General features: G+C 37.5%; 1 protein-coding gene across 3 annotated transcripts; it reads right to left on the reverse strand.

The window, feature by feature from the left end:
- Positions 1 to 1,748: 1,748 nt before the first annotated feature.
- Positions 1,749 to 9,356, reverse strand: LOC135161563 (uncharacterized). Of its 3 annotated transcripts, none has more exons than XR_010298805.1 (4): positions 8,953 to 9,356; positions 6,294 to 6,472; positions 4,608 to 4,863; positions 1,749 to 4,521 (listed from the first exon to the last, which is right to left on the reverse strand). XR_010298805.1 is itself a non-coding variant. In XM_064119250.1 (3 exons), the coding sequence occupies exons 1-3, from the start codon at positions 9,034 to 9,036 to the stop codon at positions 4,734 to 4,736; spliced, it is 393 nt and encodes a 130-aa protein (XP_063975320.1). In that variant the 5' UTR covers positions 9,037 to 9,356; the 3' UTR covers positions 1,749 to 4,733. The 3 variants fall into 3 exon arrangements, 1 of the variants encoding a protein (XP_063975320.1); XR_010298804.1 differs by having other exon boundaries at positions 1,749 to 4,533; XM_064119250.1 differs by having other exon boundaries at positions 1,749 to 4,863.
- Between the last annotated feature and the right edge of the window lie 13,917 nt (positions 9,357 to 23,273).

Raw genomic sequence — 23,273 nt, forward strand, 5'->3', positions numbered from 1 at the left:
CCTTGAATTTAAAGATTTTTCTCTGGGCGGATTACGTAATCAGTTTTGAGAGCTGCTGATGGTAAAACAGGGAAAGTGGGCAGAGGGTGGAAGGTGCTGCCGCCTGGCGCGCCCCGCGATATTTCAGAGGGGCTCCGCCGGCTGATGCAATTTTTCATAGATTTTGATAATTTGACTTGGATTTTCGGGAATTTTAGAGCAGAGAAACGAGAACATGATGTGAGAATTATTTCGGGAATAGAGGTATTCAGGGATACTTGAGGGAACAGAGAGCACTGTCTGTTTGGTAGCGGTCTGCCGGATTATTTAATTAATGGGGTATTTTTTACAACTATTTCATCATTCATTTGCACATTCGATTCGATACAGTTGTACAATTGCGGGGCTGTTGGCAAATGCATGTGGATTTTTACTCCGCAAGCCAAATCTCATGGAATGACCTCGTTCCCCTCAAAAAATGGTAAATTCTTCAATATGAAGGGAAATTGGCACCAGGAGAATGTCCCTGAAAATCAGGAAAAATGTTTTCCGTCTTAAAACACATTTGTCTCCCTGTCCCTTCATTTGAAATTCCTAAGTTCCCGACACTGTACCGACTTCCCTCTTTCGGCTTTGAAATTCTGAAAAATGTTAGTAAAATGTGTTCTAGGAAGGATAAGGTAGAATGCCGGGATAAAAATGAAACGTGGCTTTCCCTAAAATCCACCGGTGAGGTGCCCTTCGACCGGCAAAAACCGGTGTCAAAAATACCGGCGTTTTACTCAGAAAACCGGCGTTTGTAGTGGTTCTCTCAATGAAAACGCCGGTATGTTCGTAATCTGTTGCGCCCACGAAGATCCCTTAGGCACGTCCTGAGATCTTGAGGTTTCTTCCATTTATCATTTCTTTGTATGCGATGGGTCATAATCCGGTACAGGAACCGCCTTCAAATTTTGGGACCATGTGCCAACGCTTTTCAATCTGATAGTAAAACTTCGGGACCACTTCAAATCGGTGGGTCGCGTAGGGTAACTAGAATTAGCGGGTTTATCAAAAGACCTATGTTCCAAGAAATTCCCAGGGCGAACGAACGATGTCCTGGTATTTTTACACTAGACCACTAATCTCTCGGATAAATCGAAAATTCTCCGCTGAAGTTTTAAATGGAGATGGATGACTATCTTGGGATTTCCCTTCAAAAAATCGTCAGTAGAAAACCGATTCAAATTATAATTCTGATCTTATGTGAGCAGAGGATTATCTCAGAGCCGATTTCCTCAAAGAAATTTTGAATTAATTTTTGAAAAAGCTTTGTCAGCTATTCACTAACGAAGCGACAAAACTGTATCGACCGAAAATGGAATGATCAAATTTTTTTTATGTAGCAAAAAATATTTTAAAAAATTTAAGAGCGGAAAATCGAAATAGAAGAAATTCAGTTTAATCCAATATTTTCTTTTGCGTTTCGAACATAGGACTTTGGTGGTGAGATGATGCAATTCATTCATTGGTTGCTGCCATGTGTGATCGACTAACTGAACGGAAGAGGAAAAAAAATACGCACGTAGAAATTTTTTGAAAGGCATATAGGAACTTGATACCTATTTCCTTCACCTCACTACATACAATTATACCCACCACCTGATGAAATTCTGACGATTCATTGCGGTTAACAGACTGGACGGGATATCAAATAGATTTAACGTAAATAAGAAGAAAATGATCAATTTAACTGGTATTTATTAAATTATTGACAGCTTAGAATATCATTTATCAATAAGTATAAGATAATTTATTTTCATTATTCTGTATATTACATAACATTAAGTGAAATACTGCGTAAAAATACATCGAACTAAATAAAAAATAATGTAACTATTTGAAACTATTCTGTTTGAAAAACCTTAAAAAACGTAACGAAAGTCATTCGATCTTTCGCTGCGACTGCTATTATTAGTATAAATCATACGATAATTATAACATGGAGCGCTAAGGCTTTTTTTGAAATCATGATCATGATGTCCAGGCTGGTGTCGTCAGCCTGAAGAACGTATTTTTTAGATTTTCTTTACACATACTCAGGTATCTTGAAAAAATAACCGATGACGGTGTAGAAAGCTGATTTAATTCTTCAGGACCTCCAGTATTTTTTTCCTCCCTCTTATTTTTCTTTTCTTTTCAATAATCAACCAATGAAATAAATAGTTAACATTACACGATGAATTATTTTCGCTGATTCAATAAGACGATTACACCGCCATGTCAAAATATAAGCCACTGACTACAAAGATTCTCTGAACATAAAGTCTCGAATTCCAGAAATCGAATTTTGTACAGTTGTATTAAGTAACGAATAATGAATATTTGTGTTTTAACCTCTCATAAATAATTGGATTAATATAAATTAGTCGAGACATGATGGCGATTACTTCTACGGTGTTAAGTACATTCTGGGTAAATTTTGGAGTTTTGCTTTTTCATTGAGGGAACAAAAAAACGTCAAAAAATAAATCGTAGCCAAAAACCGATCGAAAATTCAATAGATATCAACAAAACGTTGAAAAATAGTGAAGAAAAATATATCGCGTCAGACAGGGAGAGGGAGTACGCGTGGACGAAAGGCGTCTCGCAAAAAAACATTTTTGTTCCCTCAAGGAATAAGTTAATTGCTGTGCAAAATATTTAAAACAACTGGTGGTTAACATATAGTGCATCACCAAATTTTTTCTGGCCTAGTTACGAAACATACTATTTCATTACCGCGTCCGTGGAACAGTTCACGAACGAGTGATGAACAGTCGATCAATTGAGAATACTGTCCTACGATAATATTCATGTGGCAGATCTACGCGCCTGTGTCAATGTCTCGAATTTTTAACTGACATTAAAATAATTTTAATTTTTTTTCGTTATTTTCATCATTTTCTTGGCACACATGAGGTGAATGAACCTTAAAAAATGATTGAAATATTTTTGTCATTCAGATTCCAGGCAATTAGAGTTGTTTCTTAAATTTATTACTCCGTACTATTAAATGGTTGTCGAACATGATGATAGAGCGAGAGCTTGATTAAGATCCAAATGCAAAAAATTATCTTCTGAATACCAGTTGACCTTGGAGATTAATCGAATATTTCTCTCATGTTTTTTTTTCAGTGAGAAACGGTCGCTAATTTTTGTTGCATTACCATAAAGCAAAGTAAATGGTTCACAAATAATTTTTTGTTCGACAATTAATGAAGGGATCAAATATTAATGGTACAGATATCGATAACAATTATATTACCGTTTAACAGTGAAAATGACTATGAAAAACATTTGAGATTTCGTAACGCTCAAGTGCCCTTATCATCATTTTCTTTTAATCGATGATTGAATTATAGTGTTTAATCTAGCGCCGTAGTATCTACACAACGCAGTTGCATGTATTTCGTAATGAGCAAATTAATACCGATAATCTTTACTTATCGACTAAGTGACGTCTAAGTGGGACACATTTTTACATTTTTTTTTTCATTTTCATATTTTCTGGTGTTAACCACTGCGAGACTACTTTTGAATGGAAAATATACTACATGACATACTATTTATGAAAAGCACCCCTCAAATCTAGTAACAACGCAATAACATTCGTAAATATATTGTCATTTTTGCTATCGACTTAGTACATTTTTCACCGAAATTTAACGCTAAATTTTGGCCTGATTTGAACTCCGTCTTGTTTTATAAAATGAGACGCGGGAATTTTTTATTATAAAATTGATATTCATCATTCGTCAAAAGGTCTTATCTGAGAATATGATAACAGTAGTACTTCACGCGGAAACCGGAAAAAATTTGACCTCTTCAGGTCCCGTAGTTCATCAGATATTGGAGAGAACAACTCATTGAATTTAAAGTTTATCCTATACATATATTGGGAACATCACGGAGAAAGAAAAGTGCAAGAAAAAATATCAACGACGTGGCGTAATCATGGAGCGCAATGCATTTCTAAACAATATCCTCGAAAATAGTAAAATTATACCTGCAGGTACCTATAGTACCTACAGTAAAATTGTTTACGTAATTCTTTATATAATTTTTATTCGAGAATGAAGAATCTGTCATTATTTTTTCTGTATATTGCAACTGCGAATTTCCTCTTATCATATCCTCGAACGTGAAAATTATGATTGCCAAATTTTAAAAAGAAAAAACAATAAATAACGTTTTCAGATTATTAAATAACGTAAATCCAGTGCAGGTATTTTGATGCCGCACATTGTCGGTAATTTTTTTTTATTTTTTTAAATTTTCTGTTTTTTTATTACAACCTCTGGGTGCCTTATCAGGTGCTAAATAGGTAATTTTACCCAACCCTATGCACATTATGCTGCAATTGTACTCCTACGAGAGATGTCAGTACAGACGGTCGCCCTAATAGCAATATCGCGCGTGCCAGGGCCTCAGGTTGAAAAATTCATTTCCACGTGAGACCGAACCCTCAACCTTCTGCACACTAGACTTGCATCTAGCCCACTCGGCCATCGACGTCGGTGCCTAGAGTCATTTCTTTCACAAATTTAGAATCCAAAAGTAAAGCAAAACAGTGTCTTACTACCTATGTATCTATATTTGTCACTTACTTTCTCGTAATTTCCCTCTCTGTTTTCTCCATTACTAGCGACTGATATGAGGAACACACGCACATGAGGGGTACTAGCTAATGAAAAGAAGTTCATGAAAAAATGGCTAATTGTGGGGGCAAATGATTAGTCGGCATTTTCGGGTGCCTCGATGTCGTCTACTGTGGTGTTCTGGCGACAGTGATAGACGTAGGCGTTCACCGAAAGGTCGTCGTCCGTGCGAATGCATTTGTAGCTTGCGTCACTACACGTGCACCTGTAACAAATTCATTACAATTTGTTTATTTACCAGTTAAAAGGTGCAGAGCGGTTTTGTCGGAGCGCACGGAGAGAAAAAATCAGTGGAAAATACCGTGCCGGGTGGGACAAAAAACGAGTAGCCAACGGTATGGTCATTTCTACTGAATTTTTCTATCCGTGTGACATTCGGTTTTCCTAGACACAATGCAATATTTGTTTTATCTCATAGTTCGAAGATGTACTGACTCTGCAATTTTTGCAACTGACAGGGGGATTTTGTTTGTTCGAGGCTGGGCATGTGTTTACGCCGACAAGATTGAAGTTTCTATGCGATTTGTTTCTTCCAGTTGAATCAGTTACTAATAAACAAATGAAATAAAGAAAAAACATTTCGTCATCGTAAGTCTGACAAATACAAATTCGTAACCATAAACGACTGACGTGACGGTGATCGGCGAGAGAATCTCCATATTCTCGGTGAATGAACTAAAAGAAATGAAACTTCGTTGTCGTCAGGAAAATCGGAGAGAAATATTCCGGAAAAATGACTGAAAGCTTCGAAAAAAATTCCGTAACAGACCTATATTTTTTCAAACAATACGAAGAATGTGAGAATAATTTTGTCGGGGTTCTCGGTTTATAATGATAATTATGAAATCTAGTTCAAGTGATGGTCTTTTATTCCTCGAGGTATGCAAACAAGATAATTTTTCTCACATGATTAAATTATGACGCCGTTACCGTATGATCGCAGTTCAAATGAAATAGTCCGCTATAAAATTTTGACCGTCACATCCCATCTAAATCTCATCTAAGTATTTGATATTTCCGTTTCTCCTGTTTGGCCGTCAAGAACGTGTGACCGGTTGGATATCAGTACAAATAGTCTCCTCGGGTCTTATTTTTATGGCACAGGGGAGAGTGAAGCAAAGTGGTAGCTTTGTGATCTAATTAAATGCTTGATATCTCTGTTTATAAGCAAAGATATTGGAATTTCCCGTATTTTACGACGTTAATTCTAGGCGACCTTCTTATTCTATCTGAATGGCAGTAACAACGGACACCATATGCAGAATGGCTATTTCCTTGTCATTGACTAGCTCAGAGGATAAATTCCCGACCCGGATTACCTGTAGCCTCTGAATACGCCAGTGATTCGAACAGACAAATTATTTCCTGATCATTCGTTCCTATATCTTGTCACGTACACCTTTTCCCCCAAAATTCACTTTTTCCCTTTTTTTCCTGCAAATTTACGATGGGATTGACGTGAATAAATATAACGTTTTTTCATTTTGTAATTAATTAATGACCCACGAAGTTTCAAGCCGGTGTGAACATTTTCCGTTAATGACATCGTCATTAATCAAGCTGTTCCTTTCTTCAACCTTATTAATAGCACGATAAATTTGTTTTGAAAATTGAATTTAAGATGGATCAACTCACGTATTCGAGATGAAAGTCTGAAGTTGCCTTATGAATGGCTTATAGACTGCCCATCCACACGGTTGATTGCCACAAATATTTTTCGTGATTCGTGGGGCGAGTGTAGCAGCTTCACGTTGGGTCCTTAGCATCTCGTCCTCAGTTTCCTGTGCAATAGCCTGAAGTGACTCCTCGAAAATCTAAAAATAATAAACAAAGGATACGTAAAGTTAAAAGATGATGAAATTCGGTATTAACTTGATTGAACGTGAATTTCTCCCTGAACTCCTGTGGGAAATTGTCAAAAATTCTCGGGAATTTTCAAAAAAAAACCCGAAAACTTTGACTTTAATGGCATTCGATTTTTTCTCAACTGAGGAATCGAAATTGTTTTCCATTTCTCTCCGCATATTGCAGCTATTACTGTAGCTATAGACCTACCTATTAAACCTTTACTACTCGTCAATTTCGTCGTATAGTTTTTTCCTATTTTATTTTCCCCGTGCGGTTTCTAATCGATCGACCGGAAAGCCGAGGGGTGATCAGAGTAGAATGACACTGTACTCCCCCTTTATCATCGAGTAATTGCGTCAAACATGGGTCAAAGTCGATGACCCATCTATCGTAATACCAAATCACAGAATTTATCTCAATGAGAAAAAAAAATACTCCGATTTCTCGTTTAAATAAATTCCCATGAATTATGGCAATCGTTCATCAGCACCTCAATTTTATCAATTTTCTCCTCGTACATTAATTAATCTAAAAAATGCCGAGGATATCGTCGTAACGCAATTGTAAAGAGGGAGGGGTCCAATCGATTATTAAGTGAGTGATCATGGTTACGATAAAGCGATTGAAGGCGAGGGGAAAAACGTTAAATTGCCATGATCGATCGAGCGATTAAATCGTGATCAGGCCTGCGCTGCAATCAAGATACCCAACAGCTTCAGAAGCTCGATCCACATACCTCTCAGGTGGTCTCACGACATCACCTCATCGTCATTTTTATGTATTAATTTTTAAGTCCTCACGTATTTTCGCAGATCGATAGATTCAAATATGTTCAATAACGAAAATGATGAATTCAATGGCGCGATTCAAATTATATTTTGCCTAGAACGATAAGAAACAAAAAAAATCACTTCTGGGGTAGAAAACATTTGCTGTTTCAATTACTTGGAATAAAATCGTAAAATCAATTCTTGTCTTTGTTTTTCTCAATTCAAAGTGTGTTATCATATTTCACAATTAAATAAATCCCTTTCTGTAACGAGAACTTTAAAAGTTCACCGCGACCGTCTGAATTCTTTGATGTGGGTCGCACTCAATTTTTATTCCTCTCATTCTCTTCCACCGGGCCCCCACCTAGTTTTTTTTTCTCATTTCCTATTGTGCATTTGAGTGACCATGAAGTCAATGGAAATGATTCGGTTGTTGTTTGCATAGTGTGGAAGCAGGCACGAGCTATTGCGTTACTGACACGAAATGAAATGTTATTGATTGAAGATTATTGTTTGTGAATGACATTTCGTTGGAATTCCTGGCATCATATCTGGAGTAAAGATAAACAATTCGGGAAAAACGTTGTGGATGAAAAATAGTCCATTCTTCAATGAAGAATCCTATTTCTAAACTGTCGAACTTAATATTTTTAATCATGAGAATATTGATGCAACAATTACCGCAATAGATTCTTGGGCAGAAAATAGTAAATTATTAAAAAATCGTTCGGAAATTGGCAAACCGGTAATTCTACTTTTTCTAGCTCAATTAGTCTCAGTCCTAGACCAGGATAACAAAACATAGATCATATTCCAAGAGACCAGGTAATACTTGATTATAAAATTTGACTGATATTTAACTTTCTGAATTTGGAAGAGACCCAATAATCTTATGCAGACAATATTCTTTTGAAATCATGAGTCTCAATACAATTGAATATTCATTATTTACAATGTACTGAACAGGAAAAAAAATGAAACACGTGAAGATAAATAATTTAATCGAGCGCAAATTTTGAAATAATTAAAACCGCCGCATCGAGTGATTTATCACCGGAAATAACTCGCCCCTTTCTTTCCAATTTCATTAATTATATAAACTCTTAATTGATAGTCTCTGGTTGATGATAAAAGTGGAGTGCAAAAGGTCTATGCTTTGCATGAGATAGTAATGCATAGGCATGAATACGCGCCTCGGTTTTATGAATGGGAAACCTCGACAGATCCGGATTGCATTACCACTGGCGGTAAAGACGGGGAAGGGGAAGTACCAAGCCTCTATCTGGTTTCTCCCACCAGAGAGTATGTATTAATGACTCTTACGATGTTCATCAATGAGTTCCATCCAAAACAAAATGACAAAAATTCCCCCCCCCCCCGCGCCCAAGAAAAACCAAAGAAAAAGAAGTGAAAAAAATTCACGAAAATACGAAAGTTCAAAGAACGGAAGTAAAGAGTGAGAGAACGAAAAGACTAATAGCCGCAGCCACTGTAAATACTCCATAAATCCCTCGGCGCGCGACACCGTAAAAGATCGAAGGGATAAAACGAATGGTGAAGACAAATTTGCACTCTCGCTTTTTTGAACGCTAAATCTTCCGTCAAACGATTAATTTTAATTTTCTCTGAAAATTAAACCCCGATAATGATCAAAAAGAAAAGGCAAATTTACTCACATCGGTGCGAACTGCTGCACCATCGGCAATCGTGACATAAAGTCCAGCCACAAGTAGAACAGCAATAACTCTCAGCCAGGCCATTTTTTTCGATTGACAAAGATTTAATAATTATTTTCCACAGATTAAAAATTGCTATGAGGCAATTCACTTGTCCTTCTCCGGTCACTGATTACTCTCCTTTCTTCAATTTTCACGTGAACAGGAGTGTACTGTCTTCCTCGATATGTATTCACACAATTTTTACGGAATGTCTTGGATATCCACAGAATCAGCGATGACTGAAATTACAAACGTTGATATCTGTTTGATTTGTTGTTTAAAAAAACGTTATATTTGTCGGTCTCTCTTTTATTAAAACCCGTTCGGCTTTTAACATAGACTGTCTTCTCGTATAGTGAGGATGCTTTCGTGGCGTCGCGAGTTTATATAGGCTAGCGAGTAGGACCCGACGGTGGTGGGGGTAAGACTAAACTAGAAGTTATAATAATAAAGTAATAAGTCAAATGTTATAATGTGTGATTTTTTACACGCAATGAGAAGCTGTGACTATCGTTTCACCAATGGTGGGGGATGATGAGAGAGGGAGAGAGAGTGAATGGGGGATGAGCCAGTACTTTACACACAATACGGAGGCGGGGGTTGAAAAATGTGAAGATTTTTCGGTGGGAGGAGTATTTTTTAAGTGGAGACAGATGGAAGGGATGGGGGACTGGGGACAATTGAGTATTTGTGGTTGATTTTCTTTCTCATTGGCCTGACGGAATTTTTTGGGGCGGTAGAGGAGGGGAGAAGGCGGCAGCAGGAATGAGAAGAATTCATGAGCGCGAGGAGGTGATGAGGGAGAGACCCTTTTTAATACAAACAACCCCGTCACTGTGAATCCACGTGATTACCGTTTGTGCGACGTACACGTCCATTTGATCACGTGAATTTCAATCAGCTTAATTGAGACATGATGGAATAAATTTTTTTAAAAATTCGGTTAAGGGGGAATTGTATTTTTGGGATCTTCAAGAAAAACATAATTAATATTAATTTCATCCGGAAGCCAATGATCTAATTATTAATATTAATGGGAACTATCATTCTCAGTCTTACGGTCATTATTTATGATTTTTCAGAAATGGATGATAAAAAAGAATTGAAAATATTTTGAGTAAAAAATAAAGAGTTGCAAACTGACATGACAGAGTGCAACAGCAAAATTTTATAATTAGAAATAATTGGTAAATGAATTTATTATTCGAGGGATAAAGTCAATCGAGTAAATAAAATTAACACATACCTTGTTCCCTCTTTCCTTCCTTTCGTGTATTTTTCTAAAAAGAAATTTGCTGTCGTCAGCCGGATGAAATGAAACTTCGATGCCAAATAAAGCGCGTGCGGAAACGATGTTCCACCTAATGATTTAGAAACTAATATGGCCGATATTTTGAATTTATTTAGTCTTGTGATAATTGTTATCGGGTTATGCCAATTACCTTAGTAATAGAAAGCATCGATTTGAAAACTAAAATTCATTCGTTAATAACAATTCTACATGTCAGTACCCGCAAGAAATATATATTAACTCTACGTACATATATTGAAACGAAAAATAGAAAACATCAGACATATGCTATATTCTGCATATGTGAGGATATTAATGGTTTGACAACTATCATTATTTATGTTATAATTTATTATTGGATCTAAATTTACTACTGATTTTTGGATGCAATGTTATGCTATGTTACTGACTCAATCAATATCGTAATATGAGAAATAAATGATCGCATCACTTATTAATTTGTATCTTCAACTAACTCTATTAAATGGAAGGCCCGTCTTGACTGGATGAAGCTCACCGAGAGACTGAGAACGACAAGGAAATTGGTGACGAGCTCCAGTCAAAAATCTGATCGCATAAAGAGGCATTCATTGGTTCCTCCATTATGTTTAGACTAAACAACACCCATATAGGCACTTTGGCCCAACCGTGTAACATAAACAACCCACACTTACAAAACTCAGTGAACTGGTGGGAGATGGTTTTCTGCCTTCTCCGTTGTAATACTAATAAGTAGCCATTGATTTAAATATTTATATGCATATTCCTGATAACATATATAATTAATATACATTGAGATCCTGATTGAGAGGTTTTTGCTCTCCCTTATAATTTAATCCTTATGGTATTGCGGCTCCTCTTTTCCGTTCAATTTTTCCGGTAATTTTACTCCGCTATTTAATCTGAATCTTCCAATAAGTCATTATCATAGTGTTATCTTCTACTTTTGATTGTCAGGAATTTCCGTTTGAATAGCGACAATTATAGAGGATCTTCGAAAAATGCGGTGAAAATTTGATACGTTAAAAGACGAAGGATGAACCGAAAAGTATGGGAGGTCTATTTTATCCTGATGGAGCCAATTATTAAGTGATTAGCAAGTGGTTTCTGGGATTAATTGTATTGTTATTCAGAGAGCAGACAAACTTACGTAGATAACAGATATAATTATAGTACAAGAATTTTGTTTCTCTTTCTAATTTAATCAGTTAAATCTTTATTCTTATTCTTCTTATCTTTTTCTTATATAGAACGAACGTTTGCCTTGATAAACACTCACACGCACTGAAAACATCACATTTGTTGATAAAATCAAAGTGCTGTCTAGGAAATCTCCGAAAAATTAAAAACATCATAAAAACCAAATTAACCTATGCAGCTACCGTAATCGTTTTATAATTTCAAGTTAATAGTAAATAAACCAGCTTCGGACTCGCTCCCATTGTATATTCATTCGACTCTCGATATATGGGACGATATCATCTCCGAAATTCCGATCCTCTGTGATGATCTGTAATTTCAAATATTAAAGAAAATGTTGTATGTTGAAATTGTTCTATTCATGTGCTATAAATGTAGATATTAATTAATGCACTGAGATGTTAATCGACTCCTCAACCCTGTTGTACATAATTTGTATATAATTTTTTTCCGATGCGGTGCGGTACCTGTAAAACTTCTTGCAATGATAAAAAAAATCAAAGATCATCTTAATTAAATTTTTTTGTGGATCTTTCGCGGGAAATAGAAAGTGAGTGATTAAGCTTCAACGTTTACTACTAATTCAGCTCCAGAATCACACGCTGGGAATGTCAATGGACATTCCAAGGGGAGATCGCCATATGAGGCCGTACGACACCCAATATTTTGACGCCATAACAAGACTTCTCAGATAAATGACACTAACTATCACTTCAACTTATTCAGCATCTCAGGCTACTAGTCGTCTTGTCCTCGGGGCTTCGAGCCTCGGTAACTTTGAAATTTATGTGACAGGGTACCAGGGGTGTTCCCGCATGCCTCGGTGTACAAACCCTGGTGAAGATTGAGAGGATAGTACACATCTTATTAAATGAATGGAGTGAACATACTGATGTGCTTTAGAGTTTCAACTGTTACTGGGTTACTCGCAGTGTCAAGGCTTTATTAAAAGCATAAGTCACGTGGTACACTGCCAGAAATTGTTTTATAACTGGGCATTTATTGCCCTTGAATTAGCGATGGTGTGAATTTTAATTTGATTTCACTGATTCGAAGTGGAAAATCAGGATAATTGGGAATTTTGGTCAGACCATCGTGGATATTTCATTTAAACGTGAAATTTTTCACTTCATTGTGCAAGTGAACGTGACATGTAAGCGCTATATTTCTCGGAAACTGTCATAATGTTGTGGAAACGGTAACTGTCAATTTTCATGGTGTAAAATACTTCTACGTATTTGTCCTTTTCTTTCCAAAATTTTCTTTAACTTCAATTTGTTCAGAATATTTTTTCCCAAGCGCTACACATTTTCGTCTGAATAGTCAGCCAGGGCAAGTAGAAGAAGACAACACGCTGGAGTGTTTCGCATGAACTGACCACTGCAAAGTCAATTCTCCTTCGATTAACTTTCGCAGTCAACAACTCTTGAATGATTTCATTAGAAGTTTGAAATTGGTGCCGCGTCTTCTTCGCATTCATCAGAGTAAATGCACAATAATGCTAAACCCTTGTTATTCATCAATGAGTGATGGTTTCCAAGGGGAAAAGCAAATGCACCACGAGTTCAAGGACGTGAACGTGAATGGAAAAAAATAAATTTACCGTCGTAGTAACTGAAGTCAAATATGTTTACTAGTATTCCATCGGTGTAGACATCAACCACAGCATGATATATTATCCATGTTGAAACGGATAAACAATGTGTTGAGTCATGTTGAGAAGTGGTTTGTAGTATTGTGATATGAGGAAGAAGGCTTGACTGGAGGCACGTCCTCACTTGGGCCAATCAGTGGCTGGGATTATTGGTGACGTGTAGTCGCCTCATGTGTCCTCTCCACCGCCTCCTCACCTCGCGTATTCACACACATGAAGAATTATAGAATGTGTACTGATGCGTGACAGGGGTTGGGGGGAGGGGTAAATTGAGGCCTATGACGCTCCCATCCTGGACTATCTCTCTCCACTAGGTCTGATTATTTATTGGAATAATTCTTTCATCTAGTCATTTTTTTTCTTTACCGAAAATCAGTTTTTTAAATTTATTCCCCTGCAAATTGTACCTTATCTCCATCTTGGAGACGTTATCGGAGGAGAATGAAGACGTATGGGAACTTCACTGAAGGGGAAATTTTATCTTCATCCCGAGAAAAATTGGAGAATAACTTTGTGTAGTCAAGCCAAAGGGCGGAGGGGGCACCGATGAAGAGCTCACCAACCGGAATTTTCCAGTGGAAAAATTCTTTCATTCACCGACTGAGTGGTGAAGTTTTTCCACAGCCAATCCTGCATTTCTATAGGGAATATTGCCTACAGTGTTTTTGGCAATTGACGGTTTTTTTGGAAATTCATCTTCCTCCTTGGCATATCATGATCTCAAAATTTTTCTAGTTTTTTAGGGATATTTAAAATATAAATAAATGTTCAAAGTGTACAAATAATTTTGGTTCCCTCCTCGATGGCTGAGTCGATGGCTTCATCCACTCAGTTACATTTTTCCCGAATTAAAATTTTATTACTCTGCCAATAAAAATGAAGAAAAAACTCATTTAATTCGCATCATTGCGTTTGTAATCGAATTGATTGTTTCAATAATTCCTTTCTGAGAAATCATCTGCTGGATTTTCCTCACATTCTAGCCGAACTGGGCACTACGGAGGGGAAACTCAAGTGATGCATGACACTACAGTGAATGAAAATTGCGTCAGACTACGCCTTTTCGTAATGTTTGAGCAGTTGCTCCTCATTCAAGTGACTGCGCACTAAATCAATCAATTGACAAACCACTGACGTAGTACTCGGACAGTCCATCTATAAATTGTCTTTCGAAATGGGCGGGATGGACCGGCTATTGTATGAAATAAAATCAACCCGTTGGAAGATGTATTTTCATGCTAATTGGTGACGTTGGTGTTTCTCATGGGTCAACTACTTCTCGGAAGCGCAATCAGTATTTCTCTTTCGGGAGATCCTTTCAGTTGAGCTATGTCTTTTGGGTTTGGAATTTTTACCAAGTGACTCACGGGGTTTCTCGTTAGTCAACGTAACCGGAATTATCTGGTTGAAAGATGATTTTGGGATTCTAATTCCACTTAGAAGTGGTGGTCCATCGGTCGTGGTTTGTTTTATTTTGTTAGTTTTAAGGGGAAATCCTTTTCAGACTTCAAAGCCATCTCTGGCCCAATGAACCTATCGTTCAACTGTCAACTTTACAATAATTTTCATTTTCATTTCAGGGCTTTTGCTTCATCGTGACACATGCAATGACGAGAAGCCCAAAACAATATTTTTTGTATCAATCGGATTGTAATGCACCAAATCTGGGAAATTCACTGAGTTTGTATTTGTTCAACAGATTCTGTTTATTCGAGATAGTCAGGTTTATCTTAAAAAGGCAAAGAACGACTTACTCCGAACTACTTATCCCAAAATCAATATATTAAGAGTCAAAGAATCGTTGATTTTTCAGATCACCCCAGAAAGCCTGGAAAAAAACCAATTAAAATGTAACTATAGGATTTCCGGGGAAATTAATTGATCATAATATCAATTGGCACTCCTCAGTACTCATTAAACGTGTAATCATGAGAACCGGTGATCGACGTTACGATCTGTCACAGACATCACGTGCGTTTCCCAAGAGTTGTGCATGAAATTTCATTACCCTCCAACGGAAAATGGATAAAAATTATATACGGAATTATCTGTTAGAAAGAGAAAAAAGTGGTGAGAGAGAAAGAGGGAGAGGGAGAGAGATCGATCACGTGAGAACTCTTTCGTAGAATTTTACGGAGCGACCCCGGCGGTCGCCTAAGAATTATCTTGTTCTTCCGGCCGAAATGACGTCAGTAGAACACGTTTCTCCCGGTTCGTCGAACCAAATTGAATTGATTGGAATTATTTAGGCAAATTTTTGGGGATATATTCAGTGCATCGTTCATTCATGATTTTTTCAATTCATGCGATTCGCGGTAAATGGAGGGCATTTTGCCCCACGTAACGCTCACAATTTTTTTTTTTCAAAATTTTCAAGACATTCGAACGGCACATAAAGGTAAGATCATAATGCAAAAAGTTTGAAAATGCGCCTCGGTATTTTCCAGTTCTTAATCTCTCATCTATTTGCCTATAGATGGTTAGAAATTCAATAGAATTCAGCATATGACGCACGTGAATGAATTCGACAGCAGAATGTTTATGAAAATTCTTGTCTGAGTTAAAGTTTTACAGAAGCGAGAATTTAATGTTTCATAAATAGGCAAATTCCAATGATAATCTGATTTTTCGAACTCATTGCGGTAATTCTACATTAAAAAACCACGAATATCCAATGAACCGAAAATTTGAAATCATTTGAGAGGGAATTTTCATGTCTTTGGAGAATTTATCGCTCGGTCCATTTGAAATTCAATTCAGTTTTATTGTTAAAAATTGGGTGATCCCTCTTGGATAAGAACTATTGGAATTTCGGATGTATTGGTTTTTGAAACATTGCACAACATTTTTAAAATTCCATTGACAGTTACATGGTAATTTCCAACGACATAACTTACATGAAGGATAAATCGGTCAGATAGTAGATATGGCCTCGAAATTCGGAAAGAAATTCCCTCTTATTCGGATCGCAAATTTTCTGCTGTTGCAATTAATTCAGTAGAAAAATTTTAATAATTTTCATGTTGCAAAGAAAACCTTTCGGTTACATGAATTATTTCAGTTTTCTCATGAACTCATCGGAGTTAGAACCTAATTGCGAACGAATGATGATTATGATTGGGATTTCCGCATCTTCGCAAATATTCACCAGCGCAGACCGAGACAATTTTCTAAGAAGACAGGAAGTAATTTCACTTCGAGTTTTCTTGGCAGTGACGATGGCCAAACGCTGTTGCGTAAAGCTCCTTCGCCCCTCCCTCCCAACTCGTCGAGCTTTACGGTACAGTTATAAAGTAGCGGATGAGTGGAAAACGTCACTCGATACCCAAAGCATTTGCCAAAAGAGACCAATGAGCATTCATTTTCAGGGTACATCCAAGTTTAAATGTTCATCAAAGTCTGCAGAATAGATGACGATTTTTTATATCTATTCAGGCACTGTCATATGACATGTCCCAAACTGTTCCCACATTTTTAATGGACCTCGCAATCTTCTGGTCAACGAAATTGTTACAAAATTTCACTTCATTCCGGCGAACCGATAATTCTTTTTTATCCACAATCACACTCCGACCTGTGACCCTGCGAATTATATGCAGAAGGCATTGCACACTTCGTTTTCCTCAGCATCACGTTTCTCAGCAACACCAAAATCGAGAGGGGAAAAAAACATCGATTCATTCAAACAACGCACCAAAGAGCAAAAGTTTAAACGCATCGTCTCATATCACGAAAAAAAAAGATTAGATAACGAGTGATTAATTTCCACAGAGGCTTATAAATTAAATATGCCATGTTACATCTTTCCCTCTTACATTTGTCTCCTATCTCTTACCCATAAATTTAATATTTCTCGATGATAGTTTATCGGTGATAATTGCTCCCCCTTTACGCATTGCAGCTTCTTTGTTCGATTAGAACTGTGCGTAGATTTTAATGCTTTCATTCATTTAATTGTTCATACTCGTATCCCTTTACGTTTCTGGGCAGTAATTTAAATGGGAATATGGATCTACTATTTTTATCACTCCAGTCCCCCCACATCGCTCAATTATTGGTCGCAGATAGTGGGAATAGTTCATGAAAACGTTTCATTGTTGGCAATCCAAATTGAATGTGTTCAATTTATTACTAACTTTATTTATTATTAATTTTGTATTTACCAATAATGACGTCAGTCATTTGTGAACGAAAGATGTGACAATCGTGACGAATTATCACGTGCAATGATACGCCCCAATCGTCTCTCGTCAAATTCTTCATTTAATATTTTCAAGTTTCGCGTAAAAAGAACAACCGATCAATTTCGTTATGCATGTAGGAATATCATGTCTTCATGGAAAACGTGATTACGGTCACGCAGCATCACATCGTGCCACACACTGAGTGCATACATGCAGTACATCACGACACGATCTGTCTGACGCAAACCAGTTCCTCCATTCAGTCACTACTCGTATATGAGCATTTCTCTGTAACGTCCGAAGACGCTCGGGGTATTACCACTTATTCCGCTGTATGGCTTTCACGAGGGTGGTCAGTGTGTACGTAATTAAAGTCGCATTTGGATCACAACGTCGATCTTGATCTTCATTCATGTCGGATGATGGGAGTTTTTGAATTAAAAAGTAATCATCGAAGAGATATGGACTTCTTCGTGTTGCTTTCTCATGACGCGGGGCTCGTCTATGACGTGGAAGATAAGCTCATTAGCTGGATTGATTACATGGTACCGATGTCGGTGGTCGAAGAGGGTCGAGGGAAGTCCGGCTTGCGAAAAGCTGAGTTCTATTGACAAGGGAAATGCCAAAGGGCCCGGAAATTTTATTGGAAATGCCGGGTGATTTTTCCAGGAAATTTCTGGAGATAAAATGGCCTATCTTCATGCGGTTCCAATCGATTGTATCGATTTGCGGCACACGGTCCATCTATCTTAGTTATTCGTCGATGAATAATTGATGGTGAACACGTCATACATCGTAAAGGCAATTATTCACTGTTCACACGAGAACAATGGATTTCATCATCAAAACAGTGGTCCAAGCACTGCTGGGAATTTTTATTTTCGAAATTTTCGTTCCTCCGAGAATTTTGCCCACGGTGATAAGTAATCTTCACCGAGAGCCTTTGGAAATTTACATTATTTAATACCCGAACCCTCAACCACGTTAAATGGAGCATTCATTCTCTTAATGTTAAATATTTTGCTTTTGAAGATCTTCAAAGTTTAAATCCATAAGTTATCATATATTTATTGTTTCAGTCCCGGGGATTTTTCCGGGATCGTTACTCTGTGAACCTACTGAGCAAATAGGCATCTGATGGAATTTTACGATTGTAAATCACTGAACTTCATCTGCGATAACCCTCCCCTCAAAGTGTCACCCAATAACTGGACAACGAACGAGTTCTTCTGACTCGTAGCTTAATCGGATTTCAGTGCAAGAAGGTGGTTCAATTGCATCATCTGTTTTTGTCAAGGAAGTGATCAGTATTTTCTAAAGCACTGGCACATACTTTTTCTTCATCTTTCCCCTAATTCCGAAATGAAATTGTGGTTAAGGAGCCTTTAGTAATTTTTATTGAATAATTCTCTATCACCCACAACCTGCACTGAAATCGAATGGTAAGATCGCCCGGTTGGGCCCCTGGCGTGCGTGCAACTCGTCGAGGAGATGATTAGATGTGTACGAGAGACAGTCGAGAGGGTGTACCTAGACAGCGCGACGCCCGCGTTTTATTTGCGTCTAGACAAGCGGAACACACAGGTGCGTCACTTAACTCAAAATATCAATCACTAGAATCCTAGGCGAACGAAATATGTAGACAGTAGTGATCCACCAGAATTACCCACCTCACACCATCTCTCAAAATTTTCACCGTCCGACAAGAAATATTTTACTGCAATAATAAATTTTAACGCAATCAAACCTCCGGTGGATATTTACGAGAGGAGATATCCGAAAGAGTCGTCGGGAGCGGAGGGGGACCCAGTAAAACCCCTGAAATAGCTAATGAAATTTCTCGATGGGGTGACGAGGTAGGAGAGCACGAGGGGTGGAAGAGGGAGGGGGGGAGAGAAAAAAAAACTAATAAAAATGAGATACACGTGTTGGACGTCTGGAATGATCCCAAGTGTTCCAAAGAGTACTCATGACTAATTCCGATCAATTCAAATATAATTCACCGGTAGTTTTTTCTTTTTGTTACGCCAATTTCTCTTTTTTCATTGTCAATTTCAGCCCATCCAAACAACTTGACAGCCGCAAAGTCACATTGCGGACACTGGTGAGTGGGACACAGGAAACGCACGTGCACTTTGCTACAATTGGATATAGTGGGCCAGTCAAAATTGAATCTTTCTGGTGATTTAAATACCGGGGGAAGATTATATCTGAGTTACATCGTTAATTAGTTTGTCATTTTAATACAGGGGACAATTTAATGGATTCGAGATCAACAATTGCGATAAGAAAATCAGGACAATTTGTCCATCGACAGTTCCATTGTAGCAATATGATCTTCTGGTAATTATTATTAATTAAAATTACCTGATTGTTTGTCTACAATCTAGAAGGGTAGAGAGTAATTGGTGATATTTCCCGATAACCCCCGATTTTTTTTTGGAATCAAATTCATTGACGTTTCTTTGTTGGTATTATCATTGATAACGATACCTCACATGAAATTAACTTCCGCCGCGGTATTTAAAAGAAATTTCTCTTAATTATATTTTAATTCAATGTTGTGTAATTACGGTAATGTATATTTACTAATTAGGCGTAATGGTTTCTTCGAATCAAACGCACATCGGTCTGAGAGTGACGGAAGCATCGCGTACAAGAAGTGACGTATGATATGAAAAATTGTGAGTTAATTGTTATCTATTAATTGTGATTGACTTGTTTACTTTTAACCTGCGTTCTCAATCTATATATAATAATGTTTAAATACTGATATTAGAAAAATTTTCTATGAAGTTTGAAATAATTGTTTACAACTTTAAGAATCAATTATTTATTTTTTCATTCACCATTTGGAAAAAATTATTTTTGCCATCAGCACAAAATATTCTCCTGCGGCAGGAAAAATCGAAAAAAAAAAATGCGTTAATTTAAGCGATTTCAACGCTTCCGTTCGGAAGCAAAAAAACCACAAGGACTTTCTAGGAAGCGCCGAAAATCCCCCTCAGAACTGTATATAACTGTGAAAACAGAAATGACACGAATTTTACCCATCAACGAGTCGTTGTTTGGTCTTTCTTCCAGAATTTATGATTATTCTACAAGTCTGACTGTTGTACAATCGCGTGGGTTTTTCAGTCACCTAAACGCGTGTGTAGTATAAATTCAGTTCAAACGGTGAATCAACTTATGTATATAACAGGACGTTCAAAAACACACGCTTTTTGGCGGATCGGTGGGGGAGGATGCGCTGCGTCTAGACGCACAAATCGCAGTGGAGTTTGACAGTCGACGCAGATGTCTTATTCGCGGTTTGTCGTGGTATAAATCGAAATAGGTGGCTGAGGGACAAGTGAGAGAGCAAAAATAAATGAGATATGAGTTGGGATTTATGTTTATGCAATCGTATATCCCTGCTCCCGGTACGTGGTTGGGGACGTTTGAGATGTACTCACTGTCGATTCAATGAGCCGATTCATTGAAAATTATGATCATTGTATTTTTCGAGGCTACTACGCGCCTTTCCACTTTAAATAATAAGTTAAAAATTGAACATTCCCAACGTCTTGAAATGACTAATGTCATAAGGGAGGTCAAACGCTGCACCAATCACCGAGGGACTCGAGCAAATCTTGCTCAATCTTCAGCTCCGTCTTGACCAATGGATGACAACATACTCCCCTCTTTATCCGGATTCTACCAACGAAGAGCTGTTCATTGAAAAGAAAATTTAACCCAAAGAACTATATGAACTGTTTGAAATGGAGGGGTAAAAGTAAAAATTTCCCCAATTTTTTTCACAGCAAGACTTTTGCGAAGCAACTCGTACATTGCAATAAAAGAGTCCACGAGGTTCGTTTAAATCCAATAATTTTGTCCGATAACCCCGAGTGGTGATAGTTGTTGCTTGTTTTCCTCCCTTTGATAATACGAGTACAAGAATGTTGATTGATTTTAATTTCCTGCATTGGAACGTGAATTAAATTACTCTGAAAGAAATATGCGAACTTCACCCCTTAATAAAAACGTCAATAGGTCTCAGACGATTGGAATTTGTTTACACCGGATGGATATATGTACCAGTGCCCAATAGATTTGATAATATTTCGTTAAGGACGTGATGAGATCGTTCAATAGAGATCTAAAAATACCAAATTAGCATTCGTAAATCAGTCACTAAACCTGTTGTTATTCTCTCCTCAATGTTTTTCGTCCTACGAGCCCGGCGTGTTTTACCGAAACTTCACGAACGCATTTATCTCTGAAGGTTGAGGTTTATCTTCGAAAGCTTAATTTTTTTATTTCTCATCGACCGCATCTACGTGTTAGAGTATCTAGTCTAGTTGATCCTGATGCGAGTACACCTGTACCCACATTGCGGTCATAATGCGATGCTGAGTGTCTTATTGCGTCGAGGAAAATTAATGCGAGAGATGTTTAATAACATTGCCCACAACGTAATGATAATTACGCTGAAATGGTTGCATTTCATGTGTATAATTGTTTTGAATCGTCGAAGAAACGTCTCAACTGAATTTAGAAAAAATTCCGACACATGCGATTCTGCGGAAAACGAGGGTGGGAAAACTGAATCTTTTGAGAAATTATTTCTCAGTAACCGAGGAATGACGTATGACCGAGATTGAATGATTAGATTGGCAACAGATGTTCAAGAGTCTCGGTATGCGTACTATGCGGATGATAGTTGATTCGGAGATCACATAAACAAGGATCAATCGATAACGATTGGGTTAACGGCACTGTAATGCAAAATAGTCTAGCACCGCCAGTGATTCCTGTCTATTAGCTAACGATTCCGGCATTGGATCCATCAGTTGATCGACCCTTCGGTTACATCTGGTGCGTATCCACCTCCGGTTTATGTTAATCATATTCGTACCTGCATCAGAGCCAACTTCCACAGGTCCATAGGGATCCTGGAGGCTAGTTTGGGGGACGTGCAGGCTCAGATCTCTTTTCCGATAAAACTCTCTTCAGTCTATTTCATCGTTCGTCAGAAATCGGCAGCAGAAGTTTATGGTTTGATTTTTTTTTTTTTTTGACAATTACAATTAATTGTTTTTGTAAAATGAAATTGTTTAGATTGTTGGAAAGATGTCCGTCATATTTGGATGTCAATGGTAGGTTCATAAAAATTAAAAACGGGTCTGGGGAAATCATCGAAGGAGTTATTGTATAAAAAGATCGTTAGATTCACATAAATGTACCTCCTTACAATTTAATTAAAACCCTTCGTAAATTTAAACGAGAAAAAACCGCTGGCTGTAGTAATTCCTCTGGGCCCTTCGTGTCAAGAATTATTCGGTTACTGTCCTTAACAAATCCCTCGAATAAAAATTCAAGCAAATAAAAACAAGGAATGCAATTATTTTTACGACGAGAGAGGACCGTATGCAAGTACGAATTCCAGCGAATTGTGATGAGGGCACTCGCTAGGTGAATCGATTTAACGAACCTGGGGATGAGAATCGTTGCAATCGTTAAATAACGTTGCAACTGATACGTTACTAGTCACTCGTCCACTCTTATCCACAGTTAACAGATGCATTTTTTTTCTTCAGCGAGACTTGAAATTCCATCAATATTGCTTGTTTTGGTTTTTGTTTGGGACAGCCTCCGTCGGTTCAATTCGTTCGCACGATGCCTCTATAGTCGTAAAAACTTGATTTACTGCTGCACCAGGGAATGAGTAGTGCATTTATGACATCACGAATGTTGTTCAGCAAGAGCTTTCAGAAAACGACAACGTTAATGGGCGATTACTCATGCCAGTGATTTGAGAATGTGATCCTCGTTGTCATTCATAAGAGTGCGGGTCAAATTTAAATCTCATTAACCGGGTGATTGTTTTTTTTCAAGGGCGGTAAATGATAAATAATAGATTCGTGGATTTTCGCGCCGAGAGAAATGTTGAGAAAAGATCCCGAGG

The sequence above is a fragment of the Diachasmimorpha longicaudata genome, chromosome 4 (assembly GCF_034640455.1).
Source record: "Diachasmimorpha longicaudata isolate KC_UGA_2023 chromosome 4, iyDiaLong2, whole genome shotgun sequence".
In the NCBI taxonomy this organism is placed as follows: domain Eukaryota; kingdom Metazoa; phylum Arthropoda; class Insecta; order Hymenoptera; family Braconidae; genus Diachasmimorpha; species Diachasmimorpha longicaudata.

Excerpts from the sequence above, each read along its gene's own strand:
- LOC135161563 (XM_064119250.1), bottom strand. The coding sequence starts at position 9,036 with ATGGCCTGGCTGAGAGTTATTGCTGTTCTACTTGTGGCTGGACTTTAT. Across the intron at positions 6,473-8,952 it reads GTGCAGCAGTTCGCACCGAT|ATTTTCGAGGAGTCACTTCA; the intron begins GTGAGTAAATTT and ends TATTATTTTTAG. Across the intron at positions 4,864-6,293 it reads CAGACTTTCATCTCGAATAC|GTGCACGTGTAGTGACGCAA; the intron begins GTGAGTTGATCC and ends AATTTGTTACAG.